Here is a 16,243-nt window from a genome sequence, read left to right as displayed (position 1 = left end):
GTACCTAAGGTGACTGGTTTATCAGTTTGCAAACTTAAAAACGTCAGCAGAATTTTTCGGTTCAAAAACTTCCGCCAGTACGCATACCCAACCTTTCTCCTTTACAAAACCGTATGCACGAGTGCACATACTTGGTTTCCGGCACATGGATTTATATACTAATGTGCGAACACACTATATATGCTTATCTCCATAGTTGGTTACATAATATCAGCTCTACATTTCAATCATTGAAACATTCTTCTATAATGTTATAACAGTCGTTATTGACAACTATCTTCATCAAAGCCATTTACAAGATTGAAACGTCATCATGACTTTCGTCACGGATAAATATTACAACTGCTAAAAGCGAAAGCTTACCAACACGTATTTCGAGAAAAAGATAGTCGAGTAAACTCGGCTCGAAATAACAAATGTGTATGTATAAAAAGTATCATACTTATACGACTTTGTCTCAATAGTAGGAGATAGGGAAGATAGACTTTTGAGTGATAGATAAGTTCAAGTCTCCACATACCTTTTAGTCGGATGAAATTCCACTGGTTCCTTGAGTGGTTCTTCGTCTTCATAAGATGATCGCCATGGATTCTGGAGCTCAACTACACTAATCTCTCCTAAACCGAGACTTAGCTATAAGTAGTTTAGAAATCAAGACATATAATTATGACAACTAAATTTGACAAACAAGCTTGAGATAGAAACGCTTGCGAGTTCGACCGAGCAATGCTCTAATGCCTTTCATATGTGTCTTCTTTAGAAGAAGTCCGCAAATGCGTAAACGTATTGCAACTGGGCTTTAAGCATCCACTGATTCTATGTGGACAACGTTTGTATTCGTGATCTCCATATCCACAATTCTTACAGTGTAATAAATCTTTCTTCAATTTCGCTTTAAGTTTAAAGTTTTTCCAGAGTGTTGCAATATTTTCTTCTTCTTCTTTTTTAATCTTCATACCATCATATAGCATATGTGATTCCTCTGGAAAATTGGGATCTTGACATTGCAAATACCTGAGATTTTCCGGTGGTGATTCAATGACCATTCTGATGCGTGAACAACCTTCCCGCGGACACTTTGAATACATCCAAGGGAATTGCATAAGACCGTGGTTATCCATGAAACATAATGGACAAACCTATTTTTCTTCGACAAATAATATTTGTTTCGCTTTGCCTTTAGAAAACATGGTGGATTTTGAGAAAGAAATTTGTTGGTTTGGTTGAGAGGCACCCTAGTGTGTCGTATTTATAACAAGAAAATAGGGGTTGGTAACTTAAACAGGAGGTTTTAGTAAAGTCGCGCGGTTTTAATACAAACACCAACTTCTATGGTAATTCAAATGGGCGCTTAAAGGAAAGTCGCGCACGGTGTTACTTCAAACGCCAACGGATAAATTTCCAACGGCTCGATTTTGTTTCTCGACCTGTAAATTTCTTTCCTTCCATCTCCAATATCACATCTTCTTCTTCTTCTTTTTTGCTAAATCTCTTAATATCTCTTATTCTGCAGAAATGTCTTTTAGAAATTGTGGTCCCAAGTTTACTGAAGAATAAGATATAACTATATGCAAAGCATATTTTCTTCTTATGGTAATCACTGGTGGCCTTTATCAAGGCGTTTTTTTTTTGGGGAACGTTTTTTCAATGTTCATCTCACTGACGAGAAATCGATATGCTTGTCGATTGTGTGCTAGTTTTCAATCTATTAGGCTTGCAGTCCAGCCATTTCTTGCTCTGGCAATTTAAATTGATCGAGAAAAGTTCGTCTGTGTAACTGAAGATTAAGTGATCCAAACAGCTCTTGATAATTGGGAGGAAGCTCACGATTAACCTTTCGTTACGAAGCGTGTTTCAAAATTCTAAAAGATGGTCCATCTCAAGCACATCGTTACTGCACTCTAATGCCGCTCCCGTTATTTACAATGAAAGAAAATGTTTCTCTTGTTCGATGTTGGTTACGGTGTATAATGAGACCAATGAACAATGAAAAATTCTGGGAAAGAGTACTGGAACATTTTGTAGCATCACGGAACGAAACCATTAGAAACCGTAAGATCCTAGAACTAAGAATTGCATTCATCACTAAGGAAGACGAATATTATACGGAAGTTTTGTGGATGGTTCACCGTAGCAATTCTGGACTTTCCTATGAAGAACTGGTGAATATATTACCTTCGTCCTCATGGAATCAACTGCATCATAAATATATGAACTTTTTGTTTATCTGTTATACAGAAAACCATCGCTCAGACCAAGTTTACTGAAGAAAGCGGAAGAGAGTTTAAGCATTTTGAATGCTATGAACTCTACATAGAGAATGTCGCTGGATTTGATGTAGTTTGATATTTTTATTGTGGTTTATTAAAATGTAGTTTGATGTGATTTGCAAGTTTAAATTGTAATAAATTTCACTTAATCTGAAGTGGAAATCTATTTTAAAATATAAACATTTTCATTCATTGCTATTTTGCCAATTCTTTTACAAGATATATACTTAGACAATAATGAAAAGTACTAATAAAAACTTCAAAAAAAAAATCAAGTACAAGTTTTGGCCTCTTGTTTATTTTCAGTTGACGTATTTTCCATTCAACGCGCTCTTTGACAGTTTCACCTTTGTTTTTGAATTTTTTGTTGTTAACTTTCAAAACTGGAGCTCTTCTCTGCCTTTTAGCTGAACATTTTCTTGGAGCAACTTCAAAAACTTGCATTTACCTTTTACAATTTTCAATCTTTTTAAAACTCCCACATATCTTAGAAACAACAGCTTCAAGTTTTGCATCGGAAAAAAGTGTGATCGCCTTTTCGGCCATTTTAGAAGAGAAAATTCAAGAGAAGTGAATTTTGGTGTGAGTGAATTGTTTGAAGATGGTGATAATTTATAGAGGTAAAAAGTGAATTTCGAATTTTAAAAAACCACCCGTTGGCATTTGTAGGAAAAACGCCAGCGTTTTATCTTCACTCGCTGCGTTGGTTCTTCCTGCGCCAGAGTTTTTCCTTCCAACGCCAGTGTCTATCCCATGATCACGCGCCTGTTTATCCAACACCCTATGCTTTACCATAGTGGAACACCCGATGTGGCCCTCCACATGGCTCAACAAAACAATTCATATGGTCATTGCCATAGGAATTGACCAAAATACGTACGTATACTTGAAAAATTATTTAGCAAAACTAGGGACTGGCTATAGCCCGGGTTAGCCCCTTGCTACGCCCGTCCCTGACACACATTATTAATACGTTTAAGGGAAACTGGCTTATTAGCTCTCGTGGCAGTAAAAGATTTTCCTCGTTAAATACTTTCATGACAATTTATGTTCTCCTCACTAAATAGTTGTACATTTCCTGTTAATTAACAAGCAAATGACATACGTTTGTAAACTAATCACACAAAATTAACACATGATCAAGTCTAAAACTCCAATAAGGAGGAAATTCGAAACTTTCTTGTTCCTATCTGAGTATGACAAGGTGAGAGGTAGCAATTCTATCAGACGGAAGATATCCGGCAGACAGGACAAGTTGAGTTCAAACGAAGCCAAACAATAATACAATCAGCATGGAAAAAGTGATTGCACAAAGGAAAAATCTTCAGTGTCTCTTTTGGTTGATAGTTTGACAGACATATTACACAATTATTAATGTGTGGTTTGGGCAGTCCTCCGCTCTCACCAAAAACTATTGTGGGAAAGGATTGTATTGCAGAGACTTCGAGAGCGGTGGTGATGACCGGTTGTTGTGTAGTCTGACGAGATCCTGATGATAGATCTTGTGAGCGGCTGTTTGGACCACAATAAGATTTTCAATATATAATAGAGGAAGCTAGAATCGGTAATATAATGCCTATGCTGATTAGAACTGCTTTATTACCTGAAATAATTCATCAGAATTTCACCCATAGCTTAATACCAGTAGGAAATCTAAATAAAATAGTATGAGAAGGATGCTAACCACGTTGATCATGACTACGGCTTGGAATATATGGAACGTTAGTCTTGTCACAGTTTATTTTGCAATTTGACTCATTCCATCTCCATGTAAGATGAAGAACAGTCTCATTATGTGTAGACTGATACCTACGCGTATAATAGTTTTCAACTGGAACTGGTAAGCTTGCAATTAGCGGACAATTTCTTTGAAGCCACCAACTATCTACGCCTCCGTGAAATGTAGCAAATACTATGTGTGTGGAGCTGCTAAGGCAGCCAATCCGTGTAATGTAAGGCATTAAGGGGACGAAAAAAGAAAAAGAAATATTTGATGAGCAATTAAAGAATGAATAATCTGTAAATCTGATACCAACGAAAGGGGTACCGGAGAAATTCAGCTGGTTCAAAAAACGCCTAGTAAGACGGTTATCTGGATCCTGAAGTTGTATCTCGTTATTATAAGTACCGTCATAGTTGATCTCGTGCACGAAGAATGGTTCAGAAAATGGCAGCTCCAGAACCGTTCTATTTGGTTTATCGCAAGTAACATCAAAACCTGGATAACCACATTGTTCATCTTGACGGCCTTTTATCCTAAAAGGATATGAGATAACAGATTCAACCTTACTACACTGATTACTCGGACAATTTTCGACACTTGAACTGAAATTTGGTAGAAAGAGGAGACAGAATAAGAAGAAACGGGGTATGATGAGTGAGGTTCCCATACCGATACATATGCATTTTCTTGCTCCCACCTCAATTATATAAGAACTAAAGAATATTTCCTCGTACGTCTAATTCAGGAATGTTCAAGTAAACTGAAGCCCAACGTCAGTGTTTGATTTCTTCAAAAATTGATTTGTGTTTAAAATATAAACAAAATTGGTCAAAAAAGACTAAAACACAAAATTCCTGGGTGAAATAGATTATTAGCTTTTGATATTGTTTATATAGCCAAACATCAGAAATATATGTTTGTATAGCCAATTTGGATATTTGGCCCAGGAAAATTAAAATAAAAAAATATGTCTTACCTAAAATACCCCTAACCTCTAAACTCTTCTTTTCAAAGAGAATTTATTTCTCTTTTCAAAACCTCCCCGTCCCGGCAGAGCTCGTTTATTCCTCACCTGCAGAATTCGATCAAAGTTTCAGAGCTCGTGTCTTTTTCAGATCTGGTTGATCAATCATGGTAAAAGTTCACACGTGCACCCAAAATCGGCGTATAAATTCTGCCGAAACCCAAAATTTTCAAAATTCAGTTTTCTTTTTATTTTAAATAACATATGGTACGCAGGAAACATAATGTGCATAACTTGTTATGCAGTAAAAATAACTATGCATAACTGCGTAGCTTATTATGCATAACTGGTTATGCAGTAAAAGCAACTATGCATAACTGCGTAGCTTATTATGCATAACTTGTTATGCAGTAAAATCAAACATGCTGAACTGCGTAGCTTATTATGTATAACTTGTTATGCAGAAAAAGCAACTATGCATAACTTGTTATGCAGAAAAAGCAACTATGCATAACTGCGTAACTTATTATGCATAACTGCTTATGCAGTAAAATCAAACATGCTGAACTGCATAGCTTATTTGCATAACTAGTTATGCAGAAAAAGCAACTATGCATAACTGCGTAACTTATTATGCATAACTTGTTATGCAGTAAAAACAACTATGCTGAACTGCATAACTTATTGTTTTAATGCATAACATCTTATGCAAATCCAACATTGACAGCATGACAAGTTATGCATTGTATAGGTTATCTGCATAAGTTATGCGTATAAAAGGGTTTTTACGCCTTCAATGCGTCACTTATTGTTTTAATGCATAATATCTTATGGAGATCCAACATTGACAGCATGACAAGTTATGCATTGTTTAGGTTATCTGCATAAGTAGCTATGCATATAAAAGGGTTTTTACGCCTTCAATGCGTCACTTATTGTTTTAATGCATAACAGCTTATGCAGATCCAACATTGACATCATGACAAGTTATGCATTGTTTAGGTTATCTGCATAAGTAGTTATGTATATAATTTTTTTTTACGCCTTCCCTGCGTCACTTATTGTTTTAATGCATAACATCTTATGCAGATCCAACATTGACAGCATGACAAGTTATGCATTGTTTAGGTTATCTGCATAAGTAGTTATGCATATAAAAGGGTTTTTACACCTTCTCTGCGTCACTTATTGTTTAACTGCATAACATCTTATGCAGATCCAACATTGACAGCATGACCTGTTATGCATTGTTTAGGTTATCTGCATAAGTAGTTATGCATATAAAAGAGTTTTTACGCCTTCAATGCGTCACTTATTGTTTTAATGCATAACATCTTATGCAGATCCAACATTGACAGCAAGACAAGTTATGCATTGTTTAGGTTATCTGCATAAGTAGTTATGCATATAAATTTTTTTTACGCCTTCCCTGCGTCACTTATTGTTTAACTGCATAACATCTTATGCAGATCCAACATTGACAACATGACCTGTTATGCATTGTTTAGGTTATCTGCATAAGTAGTTATGCATATAAAAGGGTTTTTACGCCTTCAATGCGTCACTTATTGTTTTAATGCATAACATCTTATGCAGATCCAACATTGACAGCATGACAAGTTATGCATTGTTTAGGTTATCTGCATAAGTAGTTATGCTACTGCTTCCTGCAACAATTTGGCACAAAACCAGTTAAATCATATTTTTAAATATGGATGAAACTCAATTATATCCTATATTCAAAGCTAGATGAAAACCAGTTTCTGCAGGAATCAGATGAAACCCAGTTACATCCTATATATTTTGAAACCCTGATTCTTCAAATTGATTTAAAACCCTGATTCTTCACTGAACTGATAGATTGATTGAAACCCTAGAAACCTCTGATGTTGTAGAGTAGTGTTGATGGTGTTTGAAAACGGTTAATGAAAACCAATTTCACGAAAGTGTTGACGGTGAATGAAACCCAATTTCACGAAGGTGTTGAAGGTTGATGAAACTAGCAGACGGTGGAGGAAACTGATTTTCAGATGGTTTCTGATGAATCTGCTACTGTTGATGGTTAGGAGACGGTGGAGGAAATCGATTTCTGATGGTTTTTGGTGTAGGGAAACAGTGGACGAATTTGTTCCTCTTCTAGTTTGTGAGAAGATGAAGAAGAAGGATGTTGGCGGTTTTCATCTGAAGAGAGAAGGAGAACGTGGTTTTGAGAACGTGCAGTTACAAAAGGGTAATTGGGTCAGTTTCAATTAAAAAGTTGAACTGTCCATTTGACCCAGACGAAACTTCTACCAGTCCATATGGCCCAGAAAACTTGTGTTTTTGGCTATATAGCCCATTTCCTGTAAAATATATTTGATATTCCCAAAATGGAAATTTTCTTTTCCCTTGTCTATGTCAACCTTATGAGAAATAGTCGTTTAAATGGACATGAGTAAGTTGATTTCGAAAAAATAACTTTAGAAATTACAATGATCACGTGAATTGGAGTATAGGAGGGTGATGATGACCCATTTCGTTATTCTCTTCCTCTCTTTATTTTGCAGCTAGCTCTCAAACCCCTTCGCCAGCCAAGAGTCATTCCCGGCATTCTTGCGAGTTTCTTTCTCATCTTTTCATCTTATGTAAAGTATTTAAGTTTAGAGAAGTCCTAAAATACGGGGGTCAAAATGAAAATCTATTCATAGAAAAAATAAGATGAACTTACTTAGAAATCGGGTCTGGTCTTAAGTGAAACAACAAAAGACAGATTTTGATGGTAAAACCGTTTTAGTTAACTGTACGCAAAACAAGAAACAATTAGTAAGATTTCTCCTTGGTGGTGGTGGTGGTGTTCTGTAAGTGGGTAGAGACAAAAGATTCAAAGAAAGAGATGTCACTAAATAAAATATCGTTTGCAGACAATGGAACAACGGCGCAAACTTTCGTTATTTGTTACTCACCAACTCTCATCACATCTAATGGATTTTTTCAGGGTGATAATCCATTGGATTTTGCTCTTCCCCTCTTCATTTTGCAGCTAGCAACCATTGTCCTTATGATCCGTGTGTTTGTTTTTCTTCTCAAACCGTTTCGCCAACCTAGAGTCATCGCTGAGATCTTTGTGAGTTCTCGGAATAAAATACATTTCTAAACATAATCTTTATTTTGTCATACATTGAACATTGTTTTATTTACAGGGCGGTGTTATTTTAGGTCCATCAGTGCTGGGAAGAATAGAGGAGTTTTCTGACAGACTTTTTCCTATTAGAAGTATAATGGTATTAGAAACCATGGCAAATATTGGTCTCCTCTATTACTTGTTCTTAGTTGGTCTAGAAATGGACCTTTCTATTATCAGACGCACGGGTAAGAAATCGTTAGTAGTTGCTGTGGCTGGCATGGCTTTACCTTTTCTTGTAGCAGCAGCTGCATCTTCAAAGTTAATGCCTCTGCCTATGCATCATAAAGGCCGTGAGGCAATGTTGGATAAAACGATTTTCATTCTCTTCTTTGGAGTTGCTATTTCAGTCACAGCTTTCCCTGTATTATCTAGAATTCTTGCAGAACTAAAATTTCTAGGCACCGAACTTGGTAAAATAGCGATGTCTTCTGCGATTGTTAACGATATGTTGGCATGGATATTATTAGCTCTGGGTATCGCTCTTGCGGAGTGCCGAAATGCAGCAGAACATGGCAAAGCACATCAAAATACCGATATCCCCCTCTACTGGGTTGTAATTTCAAGTACTGCCTTTGTGGGTTTTTGTGTTTTTGTTCTCAGGCCAGGAATCGGATGGCTTATACGAAGAACACCTGAAGGAGAGGCTGTTAGTGATTTCCATACATGTTTGATTCTGACAGGAGTAATGTTATGTGGATTTATTACGGATTCAATTGGAATTCATTCGATTTTTGGCGCGTTTATGTTCGGATTGGTGATACCAAATGGACCATTGGGATCTAATATGATAGAAAAATTGGAAGATTTTGTGTCTGGTTTGCTGTTACCTCTGTTTTTCGCTATAAGTGGGTTGAGGACTAATGTAAGAAGCATGACTTACTCTGCTGAATGGATATGGACGTTAATCATTTTAATTTTGTGTAATCTGGCCAAGATTGGTGCGACATTTCTGACTGCGGTGTTTTATGAGATGCCAACCAGAGATGGATTCGCTCTTGGATTGCTTATGAACACTAAAGGTCTTATTGAAATGATTGTGTTGAATGTTGGCAGAGACCAGAAGGTACTTATATATCGTTTTCGCTTGTAACGGATTTTTTGTTGTCATTTTTTTAATCATCGGTAAAGAATTTGGTGCTGGAGAGTTTCCAACTAAGGTGACCGGTGTCATCACCCAATAATTTTACCATTGTACTGCAGTGACACTGGTATTTATTGTTGTAGGTACTGAATGATGAAACCTTTGCACTCATGGTGATTATAGCTATCCTTACTACGGCGGTTATAATCCCAACTGTAACTGCAGTCTACAGACCTGGAAGGCGTTTTGTTGCTTACAAGCGTAGAACTATACAGAAATCCAAACCAGATGCCGAGTTCCGATTATTAGCGTGCATCCACAATCCTCGCAACGTGCCAACTGCTATTAGCCTGCTTGATATCTCTCACCCAAACAAAAAATCACCCATCTATGTTTATGCACTCCAGCTTGTCGAACTCACAGGACGTGCGTCTGCCATGCTTATTGTTCATAACACTCGCAAGTCTGGTCGCCCTGCTGTGAACAGAACTCAAGCCCAAAGTGATCAAATTGTCACTGCATTGGAAATTTACGAGCAACATGCAGCATTTGTCTCAGTTCAACCTCTCACCGCAATTTCTCCTTACTCAACAATGCACGAAGATATATGTAACCTCGCCGAGGAAAAAAGGGTTTCTATGATTATTGTTCCGTTCCATAAACAACAGACGATTGATGGAGGAATGGAAGCACCGAATCCAGCTTTCCGAACTGTAAATCAGAATGTACTTGCAAATGCTCCTTGTTCTGTTGGAATCCTTGTAGATCGAGGATTAGGTGCGTCAGCAAGAGCTACAAATCCCCATTGTTCCCACCATATAGTGGTTCTCTTCTTCGGTGGCCCTGACGATAGAGAGGCCTTGGCATATGCTTTGAGAATGTCAGACAGCCCTCATGTTGGCATTACGGTTCTTCGTTTTATTCCCGGGGATGAAGCAAAAGGTTGGTTCAAACGTCATGAAAATGATCCTTCTACAGATAGCGGACCGCTAACCGTTGTTACTGACAAGGATAAAGACAGACAGATGGATGATGATAGTATTAGTGATTTCATAATGAGAACTTCCGACAATGATGCGGTTGTTTATACGGAGCAAGTCACAAACAACGGAGAAGAGACGGTTTCGACTATTAGATCTATGGATAATATTCATGATCTGTTTATTGTTGGAAGAGGACAGGGCATGATAACACCTCTTACTGCAGGTCTTACTGACTGGAGTGAGTGTCCAGAGCTGGGTGCAATCGGAGATTTCCTAGCATCGGCAGATTTTTCTTTAGCAGTGTCAGTATTAGTTGTGCAGCAATATGTGGGGATGGGACTTGAAGGTGATGGAGTAGAAACACCTGATAGCCCCGCACAACAACAATCTGACCAGCAGTTCAACCAGATATTAAGCAAATTCTAGAGGACATTACGCAGGTAAACCCTCGTTAGCAGATATTAAGCAAATTCTTCAGAAACCATAGAGAAAGATCCTCCAACTCAGATTGCCGGAGCAAAAACCACCGCGGTAACACGTAGAGCCTGGCAACTCATGTAAGCGTGAGAGAGAAATAGGGTTCATTCTTTTCGGTTCCAAGTGTACTTTTGTGAACCCAAAAAGTCTGAGATGTAATTAATTGTCAAAAGTTGGCCAAGGGTATCATGATGTTCCATAAATGCTGCTACAAATTCTTTTGTATCCGACATTCCGCGACCTAAAATCTTAAATACTGCTGAGTGCATTGGCCAAGTTTCGGACATGCATACTGGGCGGCGGTCATAATCTCAGGCAACTTTACCACCAAAACATAGATTACAACCAAAGAATATGAACTTGAAACGTTGATACCCAACCCAAACGGATTAATTTGCTAACTCGATTTCAGTGAAATCCAAGCGAATCAGACTGAAACGAGTCAGTTGAATCAGGAGAAAACAAACAAGGTATTTTAGTGTTACTGTTACGTACATTACTAGACATTGCATGTGATAATTTATATAGACATTTGCAACTGGCAATGACATGATCATCAAACTTGGATTATTAAATAACTTGTTGGTGGTTAAAATTAGAATCTATATATAGATAGAAAAAACCCTCCGAAAGATCAGACATTGTGCTATAATGAAATTCCCAGGACTGTTGAAAATCATTTTAAATCCTTCATTTAAAACCACCAAAATTCATTAAAAAAAATAACAAAAAAGGATATCAGAAGGTGGTGGTGGTGGATGTTATTGCAAGTAGGGTGAAATAGATTGAAAGAGAAATATGGTGGATCACTGGTACGAACCCGGAAATTCAGAACAATCTGATGACGCCGGGATTTTTTTGTGATTCTTAAAAATGGAACAGCAGCCGATAATGGCATGGTATGTTATGAAACAAGTAAGGTCACATCAAGCGGAATACATCAAGGTGATAATCCATTGAACTTCGCTCTTCCTCTCTTCATTCTGCAACTAGTCCTCGTCGTTTTTGTCACTCGTCTCTTTATTGTTATTCTCAAACCTTTTCGCAAACCAAGGGTCGTCGCGGACATCCTAGTAAGATTCATAAATTGATCATTATCTCTACTTTTTTTTTTCTTCTGCACACATGTATATTATTTTTTTGTCTTTCGAATGGCGCGATCGTAAACTTGCAAGTACTATTGTATATATATGCAGGGTGGTATAGTATTAGGTCCGTCGGGAATCGGAGGATTTCTCTGGGTTGGACGAGGCTTTATCCGAGTAGAAGTATAATGGTATTAGAAACAATGACAAATGTACGTCTCCTTTATTACATGTTCTTAGTAGGTCTTGAAATGGACCTGTCCGTTGTCAGACATACGGGTAAAAAATCCTTAGTAGTTGCTCTAGCCGCATGGGATTACCATTTCTTATAGCAGGAGCTTCATGTTACAAGTTATTGCATGGCAGTGGCCTTCATATATTTAAGAACAGGGACTTTCATTCTTTTCTTTGGTGCTGCTCTTTCAGTCACTGCGTTCACTGTTTTAGCTAGAATTCTTGCAGAACTTAAACTTCTAACAACAGAACTTGGTAAACTAGCAATGTCTTCTGCGATTGTTAACGACGTTGGCATGGATAATATTAGCTCTGGCTATATCCATCGCTGAGAATAAACACGTCCCCGTTGGAAAAAACGGTCACACCACACATCGCAATGTCAAATTTGGTGCAGTATACGTTGTGCTTTGAAGTGTTGTGTTTGTGGGTTTATGTATATTCGCAATCCGGCCAGGAATTGAATGGATTATAAGAAGAACACCTGAAGGAGAGAGTGCTAGTGAGTTCAACATACTTTTGATACTAACAGGAGTTATGTTCTGTGGATTTGTAACTGATTCGATCGGAACTCATTCAATTTTCTGTGATTTTATGTTCGGCTTGGTGATACCGAATGGACCCTTAGCTTCTAATTTGATAGAGAAATTGGAGGATTTTGTGTTTGGTTTGCTTGTACCATTGTTTTTCACTGTAAGGTTGAGGACTAATTTCAGAAGCATCACTCATTCATCTCAGTCTGCATGGTTGTTGTTATTTACTCCCTCCGTCCCATTTTTAAGTGACTCTAGTTCAAGTTTGCACAATTTTTAAGACAAGTAAGGGGAAAGAGTATCGTTAAGTATTTTTTACAATTATATCCTTATGCATAATAAATAGTGAAATTTTGAAATGATTTATCTCTCAAACTACACCACGGATGTTCGTAAACTTCATATCATTGTAAAGCATTTTAAAACACCTACGTAACGAGTATAAACATGCCTATCAAATTATGCATATTTCTTATATTTTTTATAATCAATTAAAATGATAATTTTAAAAATATCTCCTTATTTAGTGATATAGGTCATTTAGCAATGGGACAAAATCTAAAAGTAAATAGGTCACTTAGGAGTGGGACGGACGGAGTATAATTGTGTGTAGTCTCGCCAAGATTGGTTCGACATTTTTGGCTTCCTTGTATTTTGAGATGCGTACCAGTGAAGCCATCGCTCTTGGATTGCTTATGAACACTAAAGGTCTTAACGAAATAATTGTGTTGAATCTTGGTAGAGACCAGAAGGTACGTACATTTCATTTTCATTTGTATCGAAATTATATTTTCATTTCTTCCTTGAAATACTTTCGTTGTTATTTCGTGGGTGTTTGATGATGAAGCCTTTGCCCTCATGGTGATTGTAGCAGTAGTTACAACCGCCATTTTAATTCCAACTGTAACTGCAGTGTACAGTCCTGGAGGACGTTTTGTTCCCAACAAGCGTAGAGCAATACAGAAATCCAAACCAGATGCCGAGATCCGATTACTAGCATGCATCCACAATCCTCGCAACGTCCCAACTATTACTAGGCTCCTTGATATCACTTACCCAAGCAAAAGATCCCCTATCTACGTTTTTGCCCTCCAACTCGTTGAACTCACAGGCCGCGCTTCTGCCATGCTTATTGTCCATAACACTCGCAAGTCTGGTCGGCCTGCTATGAATAGAACCCAAGCCAAAAGTAATCAAATTGTAAATGCATTTGAAAATTACGAGCAAAATGCAGAATTTGTAGCAGTTCAACCCCTTACTCAACAATGCATGAAGATATATGTAATCTCGCCGAAGACAAAAGGGTTTCAATAGTTATTCTTCCTTTCCACAAACAACAGACGATTGATGGAGGAATGGAAGAACCAAATCCATCTTTTAGAACAATAGATCAAAATGAACTTGCAAATGCTCCTTGTTCTGTTGGAATTCTTGTAGATCGAGGATTAGGTGCTTCAGCAAGAGCTACAAATTCTGATGGCGGGAACAATATTTCCGTGTTGTTCTTCGGTGGCCCTGATGATAGAGAGGCCTTGGCTTATGCTTTTAGAATGTCAGGCAATCCTTCTGTAAGCCTTACGGTTCACCGGTTTATTCCTGGGGAGGAAGCAAGAGGGTGGTCCAGACGTCATGACGATGATTCTACGGATAATGACATGTTGAGCGTTGTTACTAATAACGAAAGAGAGAGACAGTTGGATGAGGATAGTATTAGTGATTTCAGAATGAAGATATCGAACAATGAATCGGTTGTTTATAAGGAGATAGTCACAAACATTGGAGAAGACACGGTTTCAGCTATTAGATCTATGGATCATGTTCATGATCTTTAGATAGTTGGAAGAGGACACGGTACGCCATCACCTCTTACTGATAGTCTTACTGATTGGAGTGAATGTCCGGAGTTGGGAGCCATTGGAGATATACTTGCATCAGAAGATTTTGCGTTATCAGTGTCCGTGTTGGTGGTGCAGCAATATGTAGGAATGGGACTTCATAGTGACGGGGTATCATCAACCGATAGCCCTGCAGCACTTCAACCTGACCAAAAATTCGAGCAACACCGTCTAGAGCAGGACTAGCCAACAATTATGGCAATAGCAAGCAGCCGTGGAAAGAATTCAAGTAAATTCTTTTAGAGCAGGAGTGGCCACCGTGGTGGCTCACAGATCCTTGCAACCCATGAAAGAGTGAAAGAGGGGGGAGGTTTCTTTTGTTGAAGAGTAGTTTTCTGTGCATACATACCAAGTAAACGTCCATGAAATCTCCACCCAATTATCCCCAGTACCTCACGCGTCATACTCCAAATCCTATACAGGTTGGCTTTCTCCTACTAAAGCAACATGTTCGTCTTCTTTAAGAGCATAGTATTTGGAGATTCCCGTAGTTTGTTTCTTTTCGTGGGGGAATGCTGGGATATAACCATCTAGGGAAGAGGGATAAAAAGTGTCTTAGCGATCAGAAAAAAGCATACGTGGTGTAGTCGAAGGAAATCCTACAACCACAACCATAATGAAATGTATAGAACAACTCAAGTAATCATCATAAAATTCATAAGAACATTCATTGGATCATTAATTTGGATACAAAGTTATAAGAAAGCTCTAACTTGGACAACAAACAATCTTTCTTTTTCCTAAACTCCTTATCTAAGCTCTCAAAAACATCTCTCTCAATACAAGGTCGCTCGGTCCCTTATATAGAGATTTACATAGTGGATGACAGCTAATAAAACCCTTATTTTCGGATCTGGCATGCGTCATTAACGCACGCTTACGCTGACTCTTCTCGCACATATTCTATAACATCGCACGATCTGCACATTTTACTCGTGATTAGGCTGACGTCACAAAATGTGTCATTCTGAACGAGTTGTACGCGGTTGTCTTCGCTTGGTCTTGACAATCAGTACTTCGCATGCGTTTTAGTGTGCGGTATTCTGTATCTACATTTTTCCTCTTCTCATATCGTTCTTTTGATAAAGAGAGCGATATGAGAAGCCTTAACTTATTCTGTCGCACCCGTTTATCTTTTCATATTCTCTTTTGCCGACAAATTTCCCTAATTCAGGCATGTTAACTTACGCGTGTCCTTTCAACCATTCATTATTTGACACGTCAGTTGTAACCGCCTCTTCCTATCCGTTCACTTTCAATCATCCCATTGATGGAGTAAATATCTTGGGAATCGGGAGTAAATCTTTTATTTACTCTCGACTGTCTTCTTCTTTCTTTTTTCTATTCTCTTCCTTTTTTCTCTGCAACTATTGTTTTCTTCTGCTACTGTTCTTCTGATTCCGTTGTTGTTCTTCTGATTCAAGATTTAAAATAGATCACCATCTTACCCTGTTTTTTACCCTTTTCTTCTTATCCTTTCATCTTCGTGGTTTACTTCCCGTGTTTTGATCATCACCCTATTTTTGATCTATTTGATCATCTTTGAATATCGTTTTTTCATTATCCTTCATTCCCATACTAAAAATGCCTCCTGTTGGTTGGAAGAACGACAGAGAATTTGATAGGATTCAAGAGGAGTTCAAGAATAAAGGCTTTGGATTATCTGTTCCTCCCAATTCAAAATCAACTTATAATCTTAACCCTAGGTGGTTCTCGCTTGATCACTGGAATGACTAAAAGATCATCATTTCAGTTGGGAAAATCCTCGCTGGCCTTCTCACTCCTCTCTATAATCCTCAGATACCTTTATTCTATATGATTCTTTCTGATGCAAG

General features: G+C 37.9%; 1 protein-coding gene and 1 pseudogene across 1 annotated transcript; both read left to right on the top strand.

The window, feature by feature from the left end:
- Positions 1 to 7,781: 7,781 nt before the first annotated feature.
- LOC113340295 (cation/H(+) antiporter 15-like) lies at positions 7,782 to 10,864 on the top strand. Its single transcript, XM_026585503.1, has 3 exons — positions 7,782 to 8,060; positions 8,137 to 9,183; positions 9,345 to 10,864. Exons 1-3 carry the CDS (start codon positions 7,830 to 7,832, stop codon positions 10,608 to 10,610), a joined length of 2,544 nt encoding a protein of 847 aa, XP_026441288.1. The 5' UTR covers positions 7,782 to 7,829; the 3' UTR covers positions 10,611 to 10,864.
- A 510-nt stretch (positions 10,865 to 11,374) lies between these two features.
- LOC113340361 lies at positions 11,375 to 15,086 on the top strand (annotated as a pseudogene).
- Positions 15,087 to 16,243: the final 1,157 nt, after the last annotated feature.

The sequence above is a fragment of the Papaver somniferum genome, unplaced genomic scaffold (genome assembly GCF_003573695.1).
Source record: "Papaver somniferum cultivar HN1 unplaced genomic scaffold, ASM357369v1 unplaced-scaffold_21, whole genome shotgun sequence".
NCBI lineage: Eukaryota > Viridiplantae > Streptophyta > Magnoliopsida > Ranunculales > Papaveraceae > Papaver > Papaver somniferum.
Note: the sequence above shows the minus strand (reverse complement) of the source record. Positions and strands in the feature narration are given on the sequence as shown.